The sequence below is a fragment of the Gambusia affinis genome, linkage group LG07 (assembly GCF_019740435.1).
Source record: "Gambusia affinis linkage group LG07, SWU_Gaff_1.0, whole genome shotgun sequence".
Classification (NCBI taxonomy): domain Eukaryota; kingdom Metazoa; phylum Chordata; class Actinopteri; order Cyprinodontiformes; family Poeciliidae; genus Gambusia; species Gambusia affinis.
In genome coordinates, this window is record NC_057874.1 from 24,759,490 (window position 1) to 24,782,442 (window position 22,953).

General features: G+C 36.7%; 1 protein-coding gene across 2 annotated transcripts; it reads left to right on the top strand.

Annotated features, from left to right (window-relative positions):
• The first annotated feature begins 1,060 nt into the window (after nucleotides 1-1,060).
• ece1 (endothelin converting enzyme 1) lies at nucleotides 1,061-21,414 on the top strand. Of its 2 annotated transcripts, XM_044122161.1 has the most exons (19): nucleotides 1,061-1,226; nucleotides 9,572-9,658; nucleotides 10,501-10,639; nucleotides 11,748-11,960; nucleotides 12,782-12,906; nucleotides 13,021-13,167; nucleotides 13,536-13,601; nucleotides 13,836-14,024; nucleotides 14,143-14,285; nucleotides 14,429-14,543; nucleotides 16,270-16,380; nucleotides 16,471-16,569; nucleotides 16,722-16,799; nucleotides 16,912-17,015; nucleotides 17,327-17,437; nucleotides 17,848-17,915; nucleotides 18,030-18,220; nucleotides 18,761-18,856; nucleotides 20,574-21,414. In XM_044122161.1, the coding sequence occupies exons 2-19, from the start codon at nucleotides 9,572-9,574 to the stop codon at nucleotides 20,748-20,750; spliced, it is 2,259 nt and encodes a 752-aa protein (XP_043978096.1). In that variant the 5' UTR covers nucleotides 1,061-1,226; the 3' UTR covers nucleotides 20,751-21,414. The 2 variants fall into 2 exon arrangements, with proteins under 2 accessions (XP_043978096.1, XP_043978095.1); XM_044122160.1 differs by lacking the exon at nucleotides 1,061-1,226 and having other exon boundaries at nucleotides 9,117-9,658.
• Nucleotides 21,415-22,953: the final 1,539 nt, after the last annotated feature.

A 22,953-nucleotide genomic window follows, 5' to 3' on the forward strand; every position in this document is an offset into this window, starting at 1 on the left:
TGACATCTTCTGCAGCCACCAAGTACTGCAGGAGCCTGTTAATCACCCAAAGATTCAATCCAGGTGTGTGGCAGAAGGGAAACACCTAAAACTTGCAGGCAGAGGGGCCCCGAGGACTGGAATTGGGAAACACTGATCTAACCTTTCCTCCCTTTTCTTAAACTTCTGCAGGGGTGTATTATTTTATCATGAACTTATTAGATTTTATTTTCTATAAATATAGAAATGTCCTCATTGGCCTCATGTGGAAGAAAGTGACTCTCTTCTCTCGTATTTCACAAATTTCTACACTCTATAATAATAACAATAATTTTGGTGCATTAATTTTACAATAAAATTTTATATTGTAAGATTTCTGCTTTTTTATCATTATTAAAGTTTTGGGTTTTAGAATTTTTATTGGTGTTTTGTCTGTTTTTGTTTGCTTGACTGTTTACTTTCAATGCTGAAGAACAGGTTGCATCTTCAGGTGTCAGTTCGAAACATTTATCATTTTTATTATTTGCATTAATATTAACAATTATTTTGCCAGGAAAATACCATTGAGGTTAAAAATTATTTTACAAGAAAATCCTGACCAAGACTGGGAGCAGCATCCAGAGTTTACAGAACAGTCAAACAAAACAGCTTTGACTATTCTGTAAACATATACATATAAATTAATTTATATATATATAAATTATATAAACTCATGTATGAATTTCTATATGAGTTTCCATAATTCATATATAAATTAGATAAGTGTACAGTACAGACCAAATGTTTGGACACACCTTCTAATTGGATTCAATTAGAAAGTGTGTCCAAACTTTTGGTGTGTACGGTATATAATTATTATACATTTGTATAATGCATAAATAAATAATAAAAGATTCCTCAAGCCTGCTTGCTTAACTGAGTCGAAAAAAAGCTGTTAATCAAAAACTTGAGCTTCCTGCAAATTATTCGTTTTAAAGCGTTTAAGGACTAGCTGCACTGCTTGCCTGCACACTAACTTAGAGTTGAGCATGACGTCGCCATTTCGCCGCCTGGTTAGGTAGTGACGTCCACTGCGTCATGATTTCCTGGAAATAGCGGTCTGAGCGAAGCGAGTTCTCAGCGGGATGGGAACCATCTTGACAGAGAAGCACAGTGTCTTTGGTCGTTGCAGCTGAAACTCCCTCACTGTCCCCCTGGTCAGAGTACTACGGAGTCACGGCTGTGGCGGCGGACAGAGTCACAGCAAGGTAAGATTGTGTCCTCTGGTTGTAGTTAATCTTTATGGGCGTAATCAACGCTTGATTTTAAATTGATGGGGGTTTTATGACATGAGCATGATGTGATTTGGCCACAGAACTTATACGACGTGCTGTGAAGAAGATGTTGACATTGTTTTTAAAGAAAGTTTTGGGAGTTTGTGACATATAATATGTAGGAAAATTGCATGCAGATTGTTGCTATTATGTTCAAAATATATTTTTTTAATTTCTCCTAAATAATCTATTGACTTTATAAATATTATGTTGTTTCTATATTGATCTTGCTTCTAACATTTGCAATGATTTTATATGGATTTTCAATTCTCCTACGATAATGGCTCCCATTTGTCAGCTTTAAGCCTTAAGGGCCATGTGGTCACATATTCCCAGAGGTATGTTAAGTGACTCATACAGCCAGCATCATATTTACACATCGACCACTTAGTGGCCTCAGTCATTGCCAGTGACCCATTTAGTGACACTTTATCTCCAGTCCACCAGCTGCAACCAAAACATAATTTCAGCCAAAATATGTGTGTAGCCACAACACAGCTGCACATGTTTGTTTTATTCTATCTTATTGTGGCCAGCGCGATAGATAATGTTTACACTGACAGCCAGCATGATCTAATGTGGCAACAGAAAAGATATCACAAATCATAAATGTCCTAAAGATACTCTAATTTTCTATATAAACTGTCAGTAGAAGGTTTAGTATTTTAAGTAACAGTATATTTATATTCTATAAACAAACCACCACAGAATATACAATGTTTTCCTGAAAAACCAAACACAAAAAGGAACAAATATGCAAACAGCTACTTAAAACTCAGTCTTCAAAGATCCTCTGAGACAGTTTCTTGAGAAAATATAGATTGCATCTGTTTAGTTAAGTTGCACCCAATGTGGGAGGAGACATGTCCTTCCACATTGTGTCACTGCTAGTTCTGCTTTGCAATCTTCTTGCCTAATTTATTGCTCCAATATGTCAAACCTGAAGGTTAAAGCTATAAACCATTGTCCAGATGTACGACCTGAAAGGATGTATGCGCAGAAGGTATTTGATCAGTATTTGCAGAGACTCCGGGTTGGGTGATTTACAAGTTTATTAACGTTAACACAATGTTGGCTCTGCTTTTCGCAAGGGATTTTGATTTACTCTTTGGTTATTCATTACCTAGGTGTGATTGGGAGTGTGCTGCAGCCTGCCACAACAACTGCTAGGACAAGTAATCTCCTGTTATCTGGCTGTGCCTGTGGAAGCTTCCCTGTGCTTTTCCTTTAATCCTCACCTTGTGTTGATAAAAATCTTGCCAGCAGGGTATTTAATTATATTTAGGCAACAGCTTTTAATAGTATTAATGTGTGTAGTATGCAAATTCAAGGTTTCCACATTTGTTTGGCATAAAGCTCTGACTGCTTAAAGTCGATACACGGCATGATTGTGAAATGAGACATGGCTGGCTGATATTTGATCCCTGTACATACGTCAGAGCACCTGAAATGTATACAGAATTGTGACTCAGAGTCTTCTGATGGCCAGGAATCTGAAGAATTTTAACGCTGCCACCTAGATATTATAAACCAGCTGAGAGAAAATGCAAGCTCTTTATTTTCTCAATGCGGCCATGCTAATGAATCACTAAAAATAAAATCCAAAGTGTTATGATTCTGTTAAAGTCTTTCAGCTTAGTCTAACAATCCCACTGTAAAGCAGTACAAAGCCGATTTCCTGGGAAAGTGGATTTTATTTTTCATTTAAGGCTGTACTATCAGGATGGGGACTTTTTTTTGTTTTCCAAAGGAAACATCTCAGCTCTGTGACAGTTTTGTCTTATCTGTGTCCTTCAGGCTGAAATGCAGGGAACACCGGTGATAATGTTAAAGCTAAGAGGGTTTGCATTTATGAAGGTCAACTAGCACACCCTGTAAATGGAACAGGGTCAGATTTTGCATATATGGGAGCCCAGGGAACCAGACTGTCTTTTATGCAAACTTCCATAATACTTTTACTCCCAGATGGCAGGATGCAGAATTGGAGCAAACATAAGGGTCGACAAGGTCATAATTTCCTGCAAAACTATTGATGCTCTTTGAACTACTGCACATGTTGTTTTAACCTCAAAGTAAAATATATTGGGATTTTATTTGGTAGACCAATACAAACACAAAATAAGACATAACTGTGAATTAGAAACATAAAGGACATTCCCTAAGTCAGTATTTTGTTGAAACATTTAACCATTTGCTCCTCATGTAGTGTTTTGTAAATGTATTTTCTCTTTGTCCTTTCTTCTTCTTCCTTGGCCTGCCTCTTTTTGAGGAAGATCATGTCTTTGTAAGCTTGTTGCTCTTCATTAATTAATCTTTGGATAATGGATGGAACAGCGCTCAGTGAAATGTGCAAAACTCTGAATATTTCCTTACATAATACTGCTTTGTACTGAGATTAAATGACATACATGTGGACTCCATTTACTACATACTAAATTTAGTTGCTCTGAATTTTAATTAGCGGTATGTGAAAAGCAGGCAGAATACAAGTGCACCCCACACTTTTCAGTTTTATTTTTGGAAAAAGGAGAAAAAAAAATCTCTTTCCTTTCACTTCACATATTTCAATATTTTATTTTTCTTAAAAGCCTGAGTATTTTTTATTTTACAGGGCATATTATATTGGATATATTACTGATACTTTTTCGAAGATGTTTGTTCTTCCTGAAGCCGGTTTATTCTTAAGTTTTATATAGAACAGGAAGTGGGAGCTTTTATAATGTAGCTGCGGTTTCTTTGTGTCTCACTGAGGTTATGACTGTATTGGTCAGAGGTGAGTGCAGAGGTTTCAACAGAGGTGTGTTCTTTTTGTCAAGTAGGCTGCCACATAATGTAAGGCCCAGGTTTGCACTTGTTGTAGTATTTAGTGATTACTTATCATATGTGGTCTGAAACTATATCTAGATCTTGAATCCAGCTACTCAAGATGGTAAAATGAGCTGCAGAGTTTGTAGTTCATGGCATGTACAGTCAGAAATCATCACATTCTTACTTGTTTTGTGCTTTTTTGTTCTTGTTCTCCTCATAAATTAGCTGTGAAAGGGTATCCACCGCAGCACTCCTTCTCAAACACACAAAAGTTATTCTTGGAGGTATGCTCTAACGCTGCATATAATAGTCTGGTTCGCAGGATCAGTGACGAATTACTGACGCATGTTTGAGGTTTACTGCCTCACTAAAGGGTTGTGGCCTTGTGTATTAGCAGCTTTTTCTAAGGGAAGACATCGTGGGACACTTTGGGGGATTTGCTACAAACCTTCTAGAAGTGACTATAACCACAAAATTTGTGTTTTGGGACCTAAATGTCTTGGACCTACTTCTTAGTTCTTTTCCATGGTAATTACAAGGTAGGTGTTGAGAGACATTTTACGATTCAACACCCCAACCACATTAGGAAGAGCATAGGTTTTAGGTTTTCATGTGTATCACCTGATTTTAGGTTATTTAGAAATGCATACAGTATTGGTTGTAGTTATTGGTGAGGGTGTGTGAAAAATACATTTGATCTCATTGGCATTAGAACAAAATCAATCTTTCATATAAGCACATTTAACATAAATAATTCCACATTAGAAAATAGTTTGTCGCTTTTCAGTAAAATGTTCTGAAATATTTAAAGTCATACAGAAAAGCTGGAGACTGATCTGGAAAGATGAGTGTATAAGAGAAGACACAAGATTCTGGAGGAAGTATAGATTATCAAAGATGCAAAGGTACATAACTGTATGCTCCAACTTTGTAACTGTCATTAGAAGAGTGAGGGCTGTCCTATTAGCAAAAGGAGATTGCACCAACAGATTTTCCTCCACTGAATAAGTGTTCTCAATTAAAGGTTAGGTTTTTCAGTTTGAGATTGTGCTACTAAAATAAACAATGCATTTATCATAAGCATCTTTCTGTGGAGTGCCAGTGAATGTCCCCAGTGTTGTACATTTGTAGAAACTGAGGTAATGCTTCTTGTATCAACTGGTAATGACACGTTTCCTCAGAAGTGGCTGGTATTGGTCACCAAATAACATGAACAGAGAAAGGGAAGTTGTGTTTTCACTAAGAACTGATTCAGCCTAGGGCTTTCAGTCTGTGTGGTAACATGTTCCTGCACTTCAGCAGACTTCAGTTCCAGGAAAGTGTTCAAAAACAGTGAATGTGGGCTCAGGAATGTGTGTTTGTGACAACAGCAGGGTCGATGCCAGTTTTCTACGTTGATCAGCACAGAACGGATGATTAAGTCACAGATGTTTTAGGGAATGTCATACTTTTTCAGCCAAAGAAAACCAAAAAAAACAATAGTTCTGACTGTTCACCAAGCTCTCTTTGTTTAATTTGAGTGGAACCTCTGTAAACCCTCATTAAATTATAGGGTTGATGGAGCAAAGGAGGAATGTGAGACAAAAGAAATAAATCAGATAATTGTGTTGCCATTACACCTTTCCATGCAAGTGAGTGGTAACATAGAACCCTTGTATAAATGAAAAATGTCATAGTAGCTCCCTTTCTTTTCACCAGCCTTCCTCCATCCTTATCTCCCTCCATCTCTCAACACATTTCAGTCCTCTGCCCTTCCACAACTTCATTGCTTTACTTTGCTGATCAGCTCTGGGGCTTTTAAAAGACATAATAAACTCACCAGTTCAGGGAGAGTTTGAATATGAAAGGAATTTTCTTATTATTCCTTAAGTATTTATAGGAGGCAAACAGTAATCTCTTACTGTCTGTACAACTGGGGTTATTTAGGAACATCTTGTGTAACAGAAATAAGCTTTAACTGGAATCTGTGTTCCTTGTTTGACTGCAATTGTTTAAGATGTGGGAATACCATTCTTCTTCAATGGCATGTTTATATGCAGCAAGTTGTAAGTAAGCTAAAACAAGCATTCAAGAATAGATTACAGTTCAGTTGTGTTTATATAAAAAAAGATCTAATCCATTTTATTTAAGAATTAATGGTCTGTAGTTGGTTTGTTTTGTATTTAATGGACTAACATGGGCAGATAAAAACCAGAGCCTGAGGGTTCATGTAGTGCTCCACATCTGATGTCAAGCAGGTTCACATTTAGACAAATTTCTCAGGCCCATCTATGTTTTGTTTTGTTTTCCCGTCTGTCATGGAATGAGTTGTTTTTCTGTGATGCTGCCTGGAGATTAGTCACCATTTATACAACACTATTAAACATACTGAAGTCTCTTCATTGTCTCACATAAGTTGTATATACAGACACATTTCAGTGAAATTAATTGCTGAAAATGTAATTGATATCAGTAATTTCATTAAGGAACACTCAAAGCTAGACCCATGTTGCATAATGGTGTATATTTAATACTTTTAATGATGAGTTGGTTTTTTTTCTCTGTTTTTCATTTACAGCTAGCCTGGTAAACATTAGTCCTTTGTTTCGTACAGAGGGTCTGGACCCTCGGCTATGGAGAAATGACTTCTTGCTGGATGCGTGAACTTTGTTGAAGTCCCTTACTGTGAAAGAGAAGTGCTGACCTGGATGACATCTTTGCCAGCAATAAAATATCTTAAACATTCATCTTGCTCCAACTTTAATTGCTCAATTTTTGGATTTGTGGAAAACATGAATGGCTTCACTCACATCCTCTGCTGCCATTGAAAAACTATATTCAGACTACAATTCTGAAACAGCACAGAAAAGCAAAGCTTTTGTTCATTACGTCTCTTTCTGTTCTAAACTTCCCTGATTGGCCAGGTTGAAATTCTACTAGAGAAATCCAGCTCAGTGGGAGAAATCCCAGACTGAACACTGAGAGTACATGAGAATTAAGCAGAATTGCATAGGAAGGCAATGATCAGGCTAGCTTACATTTAATGAAAACTTGATTTCCAATGTTTCTCAGAACATTTTAATATTACCTAAATTCAATAACAGAAATATTTTTTCACAGAAAATGTGGACTTACTAAAACATAGTCTGTATTCTGTGCTGTATTTCTGTCTAATGCCTGGGACCTTTTTTGCATTATTTACTGTATCAACTCAGCATGGCATGAAGCCAGTAAGCGTTTGGCTCTGCTGAGGTGTTACGAGGCCCCTGTTGCTTTAACAGCGACCTTCTGCTCTTTGGGGATCAGTGGACCTGATATCCGTTAACTTGCTCTTGACAATACTCCTTGCTTTCTTTGAGGGATTTATTCAAGGTACCTTTCCTGCACAATCATTCACAGTGAAGCCATGAACATTAAGCAAGTATTGATATTTTTGCTGCATGTGCTAGTGCCAAGAAAAATGGCACTAGCTGGAAAATGAAATCAACATGTCCAAATTCTTGTCAGCAGATTAGACCATGAAGTCCACTGAAATGACTTGGATGGCTGCATGGACTTTGAACCAACAGCAGCAGATGAAATGGCTTCATAAGTTTTAACTAACTGTGTGAAAGTCACAACAGACTTCAATTAACTTGGTTTCTGCGCCTCTCCACTGTTTCTTCAGACTCTGAAATGTCGATTTTCAAATTAAATTCATTGTTAACGCTCATCTGAAAAGAGAACTTTGGACCACTGAGAAGCAGTTCTGTCACTGTCAGGTGACTTCCGACTTTAACTCTGGTTCATGAGTGGGTTAACACAGAAACTGCAACAGTCATATCTCATGTCATAGATATGTTTGTGTGTGGGGACGTCTTAATCAGCTGCATTCTTTGTGAAGTTAATCAAAAACTCCTAAGTGGTTATTCTTTCTGCCTGTGTACCTATTTTCTACCAAGCTTTTTCTCTTCCCTTAACTCCAGCATTCTGAGAGCAAGCTGCTTTTTTAAGTAATAACATTTTGTAGCCTTCTGTCATTTTGAAGAAGTTTTAATGACTATGTGTTGGACAACTGTCTAGTTGTCAATCTCTGTGATTGTGTTTGCTGTGAAATTATATCACAGTGTTGAAAATTGTTTTTAGTAATCTTATGTCATATACAAATTTTCCCAGAAACTGAATTTTGCCTGTAAATTCTAGTCAAATCAGTTGGTGTAAGGAACTACTGAATCCGACAATACAGTAGAAAGAGATTAGTGGCATGATGCCTGTTTAAACATGAAATGCAAGTTAATCCGAAGAATCAATCTCAACATATAGTCAAACACTTTCAGACTCTTTGACTAAATATTGCTGTCAAAACTTTTGTTTGTTTTTGCGCCACCATTTTCAAAGTCCCTCTTAAGGAACACTAATAATTTACTTACAAGCACAAACTTATTAGCCTAATCAGATAAAACTATAATTCCAATTGCGCAAGTAGTATTTCATATGTCGGAAATTCTAGTTCACGAAGAGTGCTTCTGAGTCTGGAGGCAAACTAAACAGAAACAAAAAGAAATTTTTTACACCAAACTAAACTTGAACAAGCTCCAAGGACTTTCTCTGCAGTCTGATAATTGAGTTAATTGTGCCTCTTAAATCTGAAAGAGACTGAGATTTTATGGGGTGAAAGAGGATAATAGTCATACAGTTAATAGGCCTGATTGATTTACATTAAAACATGTTTCAAAAACTATTCTCTCCACTAATTGTTTAATAAACTATCAACAAACTATTAGAACCTTTTGGTTAGTATTTGGTATTTTAAGGAGCATGCTGTTGTGTATCAGGTAACACAACAGAGAGCAGCAGCATGCAGTTGGAGGAGGATCTTTTGTTTCGATGCACCACCCCTGAGTGTATTTCGTCCTATAGAAACAGCACTGGGTGTGCTGTAGTGGTGAGATTCCCTCCCAAAACCTAAGTGAAACCACATTGAGGAATGTGCTCACACAAAGACTCACATCGTCACACAATCACTTGCGCACACTCTGTCTCAGTCATGTAAATCGCTCAAGTCAGACCTCTTTCCTGTTTTTCACTAGTTCCGTGTTTGCATAGAATGGGCTAAGGAGGAAGTCCAAGAAGAGAGAAAGAGAGGGAGAAAGAGAAAGAGCTTTTAGTAGGACTTTCAGAAAGATTTTAGTTGTTACGTCTGTCTTTGTCCCTAAAGCAATGAGGGCTGCGAGAGGTGTCGATAGGGAAAGTGCTTTCAAAGAAGTGGACTGACAATTTTCCATTTTCTTAAAAGAGGGTTTGGCTTTTGGATTAAATAGTTTCAATCTGAAAAACAGAGTTTTTCCTGATGGATTTTAAAGGACAAGCCTGGTCTGAAACCTCAAAAGCTGAGGAACAATAGACATTAGAAATGAAAAACCCTCTCTCTCACATCTCTCACCTGGGAAAGATAGGGACTTGAATGGAACATGGAAGCACTGAGAGAATCATTTCTTCATTTGACTTTTCAGATGTCAACCTACAAGAGAGCAACGTTAGATGAAGAGGAATTGGTGGACTCTACCAGTGATGATATCTACGGATCATCACCCATGCAGGTAAAAGCCCAAAACTGCTTTAGATCAAAATCAGTAATTATTTTCACCGCTGTATTGTCAGTTCATTTTAACCCCTTGTACTCCAGAAAACGGTATATTTCCAAGTAAATACTTTAACAAAAGGCTTACAAAATGAACATAATTGACTACACTGCTTTGCATGAATCAAATTAAACACTATTATTATTACATATGCATCAAAACACATCTTTAACTTCCATCTGAATTTTTCAACAAAGTGTGTCAAGAAACATACTTGTTGATGTGTTTACAGACGTGTAAAGAGAGGTTATGAATAAATAATATTGGATTGAAAAGTATAAATTGGATTCGCCCAGCCAGAGTCCCGACTTCATTCTGACAGAGAATTTGTGGAGGGAGAGAAAGATTAGGGTGATGACAAGGATGTGTTCCAACTTCATAGACTTGTAGCTCATCACCAAAGATAAATTATCTGAATGCCTGTGAATGATATAGACAATAAAATAAATACAATAATATTTTTCAAAAACATGTGTCTGTGTATGTCTGCACGTTTGATATATGTGCCAATGTTAAATGTCAATAGAAACAATTAAAAGGATGTGTAACCTTTTCTTTTACCAACTTTTGAGAATGCTTCGTAGAGAAAACATTGTGTTCTGAAATCAAACCAGTCATCCAATCTCTCAGAAGTCTTTAGTGGTTTTGTTCTATGATAGGTTAATTCATCAAGGTAAAAATAACCAGTATGTATTAAAGCTTTAAGTATTTGTGATTCAACCCTGCAAATACCTTTCTACCTGGTATCTATGACTCAAATGGTTCAGTTACGTACTTTATGTGTGTATTTCTGTGCACAGGTGAACTTTTTGCCAGGCCGGAGCAGCATGTGTTGGGTGGACAAGACACAAAAAGAGAAGAGGTTGCTGTTTTTAGTGTGTCTCCTGTCAGTCGCCCTGTTCATATCGTTCATCTCTGCTGGAGTCTTTTATAAACAAGGTGAGCTTAAGGCTTTTTGTAACCTGAAAGGCTTTAGCTGCAAACACACATCAAGTTTCATTGGAATTTTTTTGTTTTTGCTCAATTAATGCAAATTAATCTTCTTAAAATAGTGCACATACAGTCATGGGTAAATAGTTTTTCTAATGTCTATTTAGCAGCCCAAGAAGCTGATTAGTTTAGAATGAATACCAGAAAGGATAAGAATCATAATAAAAAAATCATTTTTGAACCAAAATAACTTAGAATTTTCCTTGCAGGTTCACTTGTTCCTGCAAAAGTATTTTTTATTTTTGGCTTATGCACATCATGTGTATAATTTGCACAGTATTTTCTCATTCATATTTCCTTTTGCTGGTGCCACACCTTAGCACTGAGCTGTTTGAAATCTCTCCCTTGAGCCTGTTTATAATGGAAAAGATATTTTCGACTGGCTGCTTCTCATCAGTGTTTGTTTCCTCAATTTTGCCATGGGAAACAGAATGCCATTTCCTCCTATTCAGGATTGTATGTTGGATCACACTTTGAAATAATAAAAGGAACAAGGATGAAATGTCTTCTGGGAAAGCCTAACTTCATCACTGCTCATAATTTTGCATCAGTCTCTGTCTCGTTCCTTATATGGCTGGTTGATTGTTGGGGGTTTCAGTCTAGGCCAACTGTTATAAACGGAGCTGTTTATGTACTAATAATGCATACTTTCACTTCTCTACACACTGAGCATTTTCTTACTTTACAGTTTTTGTGGGTACACGAAAGAAATTAACACACTTTAACACTTATCTTCAAGTTCCTTCCTCTTTTAAATAAATCTGATCATCATTTTCTTTCTCTTCAATTAGACAATAAAGAGTTAGTGATAGTTTAGATGATAATTTCCCTAGTCAGTTCTCAGCTGACTGTTTTTAAAAGACTTTTTTGGGACAAGTATTCCCTCCAGGTTGTATTCTTTGGCTTAAAAAATGATAGCTTCCAGATGCTCTAAAAACCCTCATGCATATTTGTCTTAACATGAAATATTTTCAAATTCTCTACTGTTTCCCACAAGCAGAAAGTGAAAAATCTAAAATGTTAATCTTTTTTTTTTGTAAATATCTTTCTGTTGCAGCTCATCCAGGCCTGTGTCTTTCAGAGCCATGCATTACTGTCAGCAGCTCTGTCCTGGGAGCACTGGACAGATCTGTGGACCCCTGCCATGACTTTTACAACTTTGCTTGTGGGGGGTGGGTGAAGAACAACCCTCTTCCAGAGGGGAAGTCCCGCTGGGGTCCTTTTAGCAACTTGTGGGAGCACAACATGCTTGTGATGAAACGTTTGTTAGGTAAGGGTCTTCATTTAAAAAGCCCACGTTCACTTTCTGTTGGACCAAAACTTTGAAGCAAGATTTTTTTAAACAAACATGACTTGCATGATTCCTGTTTTAATGTCTTTTCATTGATTTCTTGTCCATTTTAGAATTCATTGTAAAGTACTGATTTTAAGGGTCCTTCATGGTCAAACTCCTTTCTATATTACTTAATTGTTAAAGCCACACAACATTAACCCATTAATACCAAAATCTACTTGTATTCTCAAGTACCTGGTATAAAACATAAGGGGACTGCTCTTTTCAGACTGTTGAAATGAGGTTTGCATAATAATGATTTAAAATCAGCTGAAGACATTCTGCAAATATTCTGCTGCCTTTGGCTTTTAGTCTTGATTTAGGAATCAAAAACAAGTCCTGACATGGTGGTCAGAATCTGTGAGAGCAAACTATCAGGAGCACAAATTCAGTTGGAATAAATTATCCAACAACCAAGCAATGTTTGAATCATTTTTCAAACATTCTGTAGCATCAACACTTCCTCAACACACTGAAGTTTAAAGGTTATAAAAGGTTTAATGTCATCAGCATAGAAGAGATAGGTCATACAAGTAAGCAATTGCAAAAGATTAAGTAACACAAAAAAGCATTGATAAAATAAAAATGAGAGTAGAGCCGTGTGGAACTCCATGCTAAAGAATAACCAAAGATATTTTAAAGTTTGGTTTTTCAACAGAAATCCTTCCAAATGATAATTAAACTGTCTTTACCCAAAGTAAGATAAAGCCATTTTCTGTTTTTACTGGCCTCATTTATCTTGTTATATACTTGGGCAGAAAACAAAACTATGAGAGGATTGAGTAAGGCTGAGGAAAAAGCCCAGCAATACTTTCAGGCCTGCATGAATGAGTCAAAGATCGAAGAATTAGGAGCAAAACCTCTGCAGCAGCTAATCAGCCAGGTATGCTTCTTTTACGAGTTCTTGCACATCAAACAAATGTACAGTTCCTGTTGTTGGTTATTGCTTCCAGGTCTTTGCGTCACTGTGTGTCTGATTAATGCCTGTCGGTTTCAGATAGGAGGGTGGGCTCTGACTGAACCCTGGAACAAGAACAACTTCCAAGAAGTTCTCCGAACTGTCTCTGCCAGCTTGAGGACCTCCCCTTTCTTCACTGTTTTTGTTAGCACAGACTCCAAAAACTCTAACAGCAATGTTATCCAGGTATGCATTTTTTACTTAATGCATATATTCATTGAAGCTATATATTGATATGTAAGGAACGCCTTTTAATCAACATTTTCAATGAAATCCCATCTGTTCTACGTCCAAATAAAAGCAGTTGTTGTTGGCTTCCCTAAAGTGTACGATTTTATGTATGACATTCTCGTGATAATCCTCACGTTGTTGCTTGGTCGTGTGTATATCTGTTTATCCTGAAAGATGAGATTAACCAGTTCTAAAAAAATTGTCTGTTGCAAGCCTTTGCTCTTAAACAGTCATGCTTATAACTGAGGAATGAAAACAATATGTTCTCTCTGAGTGTTGAAGTAGAAGGGCAGAGATTCATGGGATGTGTCTCTTAACTGTAGGTGGATCAGTCTAGCCTGGGACTGCCTTCAAGGGATTACTACCTCAATAAAACAGCCAATGAAAAGGTAATATAGGTAATTATACACAGTAGAATGCAGGTGTTTACAGTTTTAATCTCAAATATGCAAATTTTATAAATAATAAATATTTTAATTTTCTTAAAGTGCGTCATGAAGTGTCCTAATATTAGCATTCACATGAATACCTAAAATGGCTCTTATAGTTGATTTGAATTACACATACATATTATTCCCCTCTACTACTGCTATTTTATTGTCCTTATCATGTTGATTTTGTAGTATCTCACAGCATACCTCAACTTCCTGGTGGAGTTAGGAGTTCTCCTGGGTGGCTCGGAAGAGACGTCAAAGACTCTCATGAAAGAAATTGTGGACTTTGAAACCTCCCTGGCTAACATCACAGTGCCTCTGGAGGAGAGGCGAGACGAGGAGCTTATTTACCATAAAGTACAGGCGAAGGACCTGAAAGTGAGTGATGGCATTGGCTAAAAGAAGCATGAAACACAGGTCTTTTTCATGTGGGTCTGCAGGGAAATGGCAGCCATTGTGATCAGAACTCTCTAAACTCATCCATGTCCTGTTTCAGGCTCTGGCTCCTATGATTGACTGGATGCCTTATCTGACAGAAGTGTTCACACCTGTGACACTTAATGAGTCAGAGCCTGTTGTTGTCTATGCCAAAGAATACCTCCAGAAAGTTTCTGAGCTCATATCAAACACAAATAGAAGGTAAAATTATAGGTCACTTTATTAGTAACTCTGACTGCATGCTTTGCTTTTTAAATCATATGTGCAAAGGCAAAACACTCCCACAAGGGCCATAGTGTTTTAGGATGAGCTAAAGCAATGATGTGATGTTTTCTTTTTTGCAGCCTACTCAATAACTACATGATAATGAAGGTGGTGAGAAAAATGGTTTCCGTTTTAGACCAAAGATTCCAAGATGCAGAACAGCGCTTCCTTGAAGTCATGTATGGGACTAAAAAGGTAAAAAAAAAAAAAAATCAACAACAAACATTTAGGCCTTCAAGATAATTTTTTAACACAAACTGAGGGGCAAACTTGTTCATATAAAATAAAAATAGGGATATTATGCACATTTGATTTGGCAGCTGATTTTTATCTTTGTAAATTTGTAGCCATATTGTCACATGTTTATCAGAAAAAAAGAAGCTGGGAAGAGTTGTTAAGATACCTGATTGGCTGTTGGTTATTTTCCCCTTATAGTTCAGCATACAGTGGTGGTGAAGTTGGTTCACAAGGACATAATTTCTTGGAACTGTCCTCTTGACCTTATGTACGTCCTCATTATTTTTTTTCCCATATTTTGTTTTTAAGTAGCACAGATCATTGGGTGCAGGTGCCAACAAAGAAGCAGAATTTACCCAATATTAAAACCAAACACTGATAGATGGTGTGTCAAACCATTGACTGTAATTTCTGCAACCGCTTTTCTATGATTTTCCTTAAAATCTCCTGTTTTTTTTGTTTTTGTTCTGTGAACAGAAGTGCTTCACAAATTGATTAGTGATGCTCTAAGTATCCCAAGATCTGTACCATAATTAAAGACCAAGTGCAAGATTATGTGTAAAACTGTTTTTAAAGATGTTTTTTATGTCTTAAACATGTATTGTTTCCTTCAACTGCCCAATTTTACAATTCATTTTGTCACTTAAGTCCGATGAAGTTTGTGGTTGCAATGTGACAAAAGGTGAACATTTACAAAGTGTATGATTATATCTGGCAAGTACCATGCATAAATTTAAAGCAGAATATTCACTATTAATCTAACTATACTATTTAAACTTGCGTCTATGCATTGAGTAACCCTTCAGTGAAATCTTATCTGTGTGTAACGGTTTGACTGTCAAAAGCTCCACTGACCCCAGCCCTTATCTTAGCCAGATCCTTTTCCTCCTGCTGTGCTTCTTGCAGAGTTCAAGCTGTAAAAACAAACCAACTCTATCTCTCTGTGTGTGTCTTTGTGTTTTTGCTTTGCGTGAGAGGGCAGCTGTGTCTCTTTTTCCATCCTGATCTGTGTCCTTAAGTAGATTTTTACTGCTTTGCTTGCTCAGAGTTCTCCACACTTCCTCACTGTGACCTTGTTCATTTTTTCCTACTTGAACATGCGGTATCCTTGTCCTTCCTTTAACCCAATCATGTCTTTATCAAACAGCGACTGTATATCACCTGGTTACAAGCAATCTGGTGAAACAAAAATCAGTTGTAGAATCCTTACTTTAAATGCTCTTACATGTTTAAACAAAAATGTTATAGATTGCTGAAGTTTCAACATTTTTTTTTCATTTAGATTTTTTTGGGTCAGATATAAGTGGCCACCAAACGGACATGTGTGAGCTTCTGTTGTTGTTTACATTTATATTACATCTAAGTGTTGCAATTTCACTGGAGATAGCCCACCTTCGTGAAACACTGCACTTTGCTGCAGTTTCGCCATTATTCTTCTTGTACAAACATGTAACCTACACCTGAATCCAAATCCACCAAGTATCATTAATCATATAGTCCTTCTCACTCATTCTAAAAGGTTTTGAAATATATTACTTATAAGCTTTCAAACCGGATTTACAAGCCCAGAATACACTTCAGGAAGTGACCATAATTGAACATTTTCATTTTGTGAGAACATATAAAACGTGAAGTGATGTAGAACAGTTTCAGTCCTTGACATGTTTTGTTGTTGTTTTTGTAGAGCTGTACTCCACGTTGGAAGCTGTGTGTCAGCGACACAGACAGTGCCTTAGGCTTTGCTCTCGGTGCCCTCTTCGTCAAGGACACTTTTGCAGAGGACAGCAAAACCATTGTAAGCATCTCGTGCAAAATGTCTTGCTGCTGTGCGACATGATGGGGTTCTATATTTATTTTACTTATCTCTGTTTTGTCTGCACTTCAGGCTGAAGAAATGGTTGCCGAAATTAAAGGGGCATTTGAGGATGGCTTGAAAGATGTGAGCTGGATGGATTCAGATACAAAAAGAGCTGCAAAGGAAAAGGTGAAAGGAAGAGACTGATTTTTTTTTTTTTTGTCAATAAACCCCATCACTAGGGGAGTGTTGTTGCAAAACAGTTAAGTGGCAGTGAAATACAATGCTGCCACCTGGTGTAAATATGTGACTTTTACAGTTTTTTCTCTTTTCCTTTGTAGGCAGATGCTATTTACAACATGGTTGGATATCCGGAATTTATTATGAACGCTACAAAGCTGGACAAAGTGTTCAATGATGTAGGTACTCTTCTCTAACAGCACATGCTATTTCTATGTACCACCTAATCCCATTTGATTGATTTAAAACCTATAAATCCTTTTTGCGTTCCCTGTCATTGCTCTTTTTTAGTTTATGGTGGTGTCAGATCTTTACTTCCAGAATGTCATGCAGTACTACAACTTCTCAGCCAGAGTGACTGCAGACCAGCTGAGAAAAGCACCCAACAGAAACCAGTGAGTTGTTCAGTGTCGCCCCTCTTCATTTAGAGAACGAGCATGCTTTGATGGGGACACATTCCCATTGTACTGACTCAGCAAAATACTGCTGCCATCCATAAATGTTCCCAGGCAACCAGCTTTTCTTCACTGAATCGATCCTTGTATTTAATTAGGCTGTGTTGGGCAAGAGGTTAGTTTACTGTTCCCATGCCCTCTGAACTGACCTGTAGTCCACCTGGCATGGAGGTTGAGTGAATCATTATTCTCAATTTGTTGTGACCTTGAAGTGAGAAACTTCTTTCAGCTTTACGGCTCTTGTTTTGCAGGTGGAGCATGACCCCTCCGACTGTAAATGCTTATTACAACCCAACAAAGAATGAGATGGTTCTGCCAGCTGGGATCCTTCAGGCTCCGTTCTATAGTCGATCGTGGCCCAAGTATGTCACTCTCTTTATGTCAAGTCCATCACGTTTGTCCGTTCTTCTCCCACTTGTGAATAATAAAAAGTCTTTAATTTTGGTACTCTTCAACTGTCAGTGATGGAATCTAAATCAAAAATCTAGAAAACTACACTGTGTGATTTTTAAGCAGTTAATTTCCATCTTATTCTACAATTATTAGAGCAACTGATAATTATAACGGCTGTTTAATTGGAAGATCGTAACCTTTAATTTGAGTATTTATTCATTTCTAAACAGTCCAACTTTTTAAAGATAATGTAGACTCACCTTTGCTTCTTATTTTGCAAACATCATGTCTTTCCCAAAATAAAATAACTCTTTATACTCATAAAACAGCATTGTGTTTTTTAAACTCTGGGTTTAGGTGGTCTTTTTTTTTTTTACAGAGCTCTCAACTTTGGTGGAATTGGAGTTGTCATGGGTCATGAACTGACTCATGCTTTTGATGACCAAGGTTTGTAAATAAAAGAAAGATAGCCATAAAGATATTTTATTTGTTTATTAAAATAATAATTGTAAAACAGGCATTTTTTTAAGATTCTGACATGCTTCATGATTTATTTAAAAGGGAGGGAATATGACAAAGATGGAAATTTGCGGCCCTGGTGGAAGAATTCGTCTGTGGAGGCCTTTAAGAGACAGACCCAGTGTATGGTGGAGCAATACGGCAATTATAGCATCAACAAAGAACCTCTGAATGGAAAACACACACTGGGAGAGAACATTGCTGACAACGGGGGATTAAAAGCTGCTTATAAGGTGGGATTTGATTTTATTTTTAATTAGATATTTTGTTGATATTTTTCAAAGAAATTAAAAGAAACTGTTACCATATGTGCTGATAAATGTTTTTCATTATCATAATTGTTATAAACCCTTATTCACATGGGAACTGTAGAAATTTTGTAAGATTTTACCATGTATAAAGTCAGACAGCGATCATTCCTGCCGTGCTACTGTGTTGTCAAGGTTGTTGATAGTCATCTTGATTTTTCTGCATTGGAAAATGTACGCAGTTCCATCTACAGTGAGGTCTGGAAAGTTAACAGGTGGTTATGAATGGCCTTGTCAGCTTCTGGTTACTTCCTCACATGAACACATTCTTTCCATGTAATCAAAGGTCATATGCTATGAAGCAGATGAGAAGGTAACAGGGAACTGAAGCAATGACTGAGCAGGAAGCAAAAACATTTCCTCTGCAATATCAGTCTAACTTAAAGCTAGTGTAAACATTGTACTTTTCTATGAGGAGAAAAAACTGATTCCATATGTGTAACATGAAAATGTGTTGCTTTGAAGGCCTATGTGAACTGGATCAAAAAGAATGGTGAGGAAGCAATGCTGCCGGCTCTGGGAATGACTAATCATCAGCTGTTTTTTGTTGGATTTGCACAGGTTTGTATATTTCACTAGATAGTCTTCCCTCTGCTGATTGTACTGGCATTATGTTTTAAGGTTCAGCTTCATTCTACTTTTAAAAGCAAAAATAATGAGCATAGAGTGACAAGTTGTATGCTGTTAATCCTAATATATATGTAAAGTATCCACAAAAGGCTTTAGTGTTTATTTCAAGTTGAAAATATGTAACTATAGTGTTGTGCAAAAGTATTTACTGCCCGACAGATTTCTTCTTTTTGTTTTTTTGTTTTGTTTTCATCACACCTTAATGTTTTAGATCATCAAAAAATATTAGACAGAGATAACCTAAGTAAATACAGAAATCAGTTTTCAAATTAGGATTTCGTTTTGAAGAGGATTAAGCCTTTTGTAACATTTACTCCTCTTAAATCATGGCTTAACTGTGTTCAGCCACATTTTTGGAAAACTAAGTTCAGTTTCTGTTGTCACACCCAGGTCTGATTTTTGACTGAATTGTTGAATCAAGGATTCACTTGCAAGAATTCACCTGACTGAAAGATCTCACCAGCACACCCTGTCCCAATTTAAAGAAATTAAAGAGTAAATTCAAAACAAAGTTAGCCCACAACTGATAAAGCTAGAGTGCCAGTCAGGAGTGCCAGACTTTTTAGTCGGGAAAGTTTGGCACTCCAGAAACTACAGTGAGAAACATTATCCATAGTGGTGAACCTTCCCTGGAGTCGCTGCTTGCTAAAATTACTTCAAGTACACATCAGCAACTCATTCAGAAGGTTACAAAAGCACAAAACCAACACTTAAAGCTCTGCATTATTTTAAACACTTAATGCCAGTGTTGAACATAAAATTTACACATTTCAGAAAACATACTAGCAGTCGTACGTTTTGATGGTCGTGTGATAGTCTGTGGTTGCTTTTTGAGGACCCAGAGAACTTGGTGTAATTGATCAAACTATGAATTCTCCTCTCTTGCTGAAAAACTTGAATGAGAATGTCTGGCCATCAAGTTCTCCAACAACAACAAAAAAATTAAGTTAAAATCTAGACTTGGCCACTCCAAAAAGATCAAGACCCCAAAACAATTAAGCTGAAATCAGTGGGACAGAATCTCTTCTGTGATGTCAGTTATTGCAAACACTTATTGGCAATTATTGTTGCCAAAGGCGACAATGGAAGTTGTTGCGTTTAGAGGGAAATTACTTTTTCACATAGAGTTGGTTTAGAAATAAATTTAAAAGTGGTCAAGCAAACTCCACCACACACCTTTCTAAGAGGTTGATTCTGATTTAAGGATATGTGTGGTGGAGATAAACACTTTTAAGTTAACTTTAACAAGTTAAAATGAGCTTCATTGGCTCATTTTAACTTGTTATGCTACCAACTAGTATGTTTTTAGCTCATAGATGTATAAACACAAGCACTCGGATATAAACATTTTGTATAAAAAGGTTCTCCTTTCACTGGTTGGAGCTCATAGATTCACATTGTTGGCAAAGAACTAAAGAAACACATGGAAGAGATTTGTAGTTAAGACTACAAAATAAACATACAAGTATCTTGGTAATAACATTTAAATCACTTACCCCAGAAATGGCTCAAATAAGGTGTTTATCTTAGAGATATTAAAGAAACCCAATAAAGATATAGAAAACAGCTGCGATCTTAGAGGCTGGCCATATATATAGATGGGTGAGAAAAACAACAGAAAAATATTTCTTTCTTTTTTGGCTTTTAGGTATGGTGTGCTGTTAGGACACCCGAGAGCTCACATGAGGGTGTGATCACTGATCCCCACAGCCCATCAAGATTTCGAGTCATCGGTACCATCTCCAACTCACGGGAATTCTCAAAGCACTTTGGCTGCAAAGCAGATGCTCCAATGAACCCAAAACATAAGTGTGAGCTTTGGTGACAACTCGCTGCCTAGCACTGTCTTTCAACAAATGGTGAAGTGGGTACAGAGAAAATACCACAATACCGACGATACTGAAGTCTCTTTGGATGAAAATACAAGAACCACTAAAACCCTCAACGCCATCCCACTTAATGCTTGTCAGGATCCTTATCTGGACAACATGTGCCTGTTTCATGTGGAAGACAGCAATGTTTGCTGCTTCACCACAAGAACTATTAGTGTAGGAAATAGCTTTCCTCAGCTTAAATGTAGCTATAAATCTGTTTTCTACACTATAATCCCATTACATAGTTAAAAAAACAGTAGGGATTGTTCAGATTATGCAAACTGCTTGTTCCACAAGTGACAAAGAAACAAAGTGATGTTTCTTTCTTTTCGTGTGTATACTATCTTATACTATGCTAGGATCTGCTCTGATTTATATATATATGTTTTAAAGCAACAACATGCAAGATTTATAACAGTGTAATTTACTTAAAACTTGTGTGATTGTTTTTATTCTACTGCTATGTCATTGAGCCGTTGCAATATTTAAAAAAAACGTTATAAAACTGTTTTTTAGAACATGAGCAATTTTTAAGCTATGATGTAACATACATTGTCTTTTTTGTAAAAGTTTGTCACAAATTATTTTGTATAGTAAAATCAATCTTGAAAACCATTTGTACCAAATCAATCAAATTTTATTTGTATAGCACATTTCAGCAGCAAGGCATTTCAAAGTGCTTTACATCATATCAAACACAGAAACACAATGCAACATAGATTCAACAATCAAAACACGACATTAAGTCAAGTTCCATCAATAAATCTGTAATTGATTACGTTTGAAATACAATCCTAAACAGGAGGGATTTTAGTCAACATTTAAAGGAAGTCAGTGTTTCAGCTGTTTTACAGTTTTCTGGAAGTTTGTTCCAGAGTTGTGGTGCATAGATGCTGAATGCTGCTTCTCCTCATTTGATTCTGATTCTGGGGATGCAGAGCAGACCAGGTTGATACAACAGCAGCTGGTCTTTAATGTATTGTGGTGCTAAACCGTTCAGTGATTTATAAACTAACAACAGTATTTTATATTCTTTGAGCTATAGTGTAGAGACTTTAAAACTGGTGTTATGTGCTCTATCTTCCTGGTTTTAGTGAGAATGCAAACAGCAGCATTCTGAATCAGCTGCAGCTGTTTGATTGATTTGTTGGACAGACCTGTGAAGAAAGAAAATAAACAAATAAAAATGACCATATACCAAATAGCACACCAACCTCTATAAACTAGGCTCAACCATACACAAAGGATAAGGCATCTGCCGCCGCATTCTCTGAACCCTTCTTGTGCTTAATTCTTCTTGCGCCAAAATAACCTGTCCCTAATTTCACATGTCATTTACCTACAGCTTCTCCTCAGCAAATGAGAATATTATTGAAAAGTTAATGCACTTCAGTATTTCAATTCAAACAGCAACATTAATTCATAACATTGATTCATTAAGAAATAATAGATTTCAAGTGTTTGAAGTGACTTGAACACTTGTAGTGTTCTAATCAAAGACCAGAAAATAAAGTTGTTTATAAGACTGATAATTTGAGTTTAACAAGCTTTTCAATAGGAATATTGTGGTATAGCCAACATAACTATGGGAGAGACTTCTGATGTGGTAGTTTTTCTCAAATAGGCCAATGACATCCTCCACAAGTTGGGTAAGATATAATTCCTAAGGAAGCTGGCTGTTCACTGTGCTGTACCCAAGCAAGCATATTAATAGAAATTGTGTGGAAGGAAAAGTTTTGGTAGAAAAAAGGTGTATAAATATAAAAGAGAACCAGAGCCCAAAGATGGGACAGAAAATCCAGGTTGAATCTGGTTAGAGAGTGAAGAAGAGGCAATGACCAAAATCCCTCTGGCTTTGGTTGACCAGCAAATTTTGACCACACCACTTACATTACCTATATCTATGAGTTCTATGAGTTTTTGTCAAGACGAAGATGAGACAAAGTTAATGCAGTTAATGCAACCAGGGCAATTTTGCAGACTTAGCAAACTGCCATCCCGCAGTAATTGATGGAGTAATTTACACAAAGAATTCCTTGACCTTGGTCAACATTTTTGTATTAAAAATGGTCCTTTTAACTATGCAATCTAATTATCTGAGTAACTGAACTTGGGTTTCATTGACTTGAAAACATAATAACTACACTGAATGAA

Coding starts and splice junctions, on each gene's coding strand:
- ece1 (XM_044122160.1), top strand. CDS start 9,530: ATGGAAGCACTGAGAGAATCATTTCTTCATTTGACTTTTCAGATGTCA. Junction 10,640..11,747: donor TGGAGTCTTTTATAAACAAG/GTGAGCTTAAGG, acceptor TTTCTGTTGCAG/CTCATCCAGGCCTGTGTCTT. Junction 14,025..14,142: donor TACAGGCGAAGGACCTGAAA/GTGAGTGATGGC, acceptor GTCCTGTTTCAG/GCTCTGGCTCCTATGATTGA.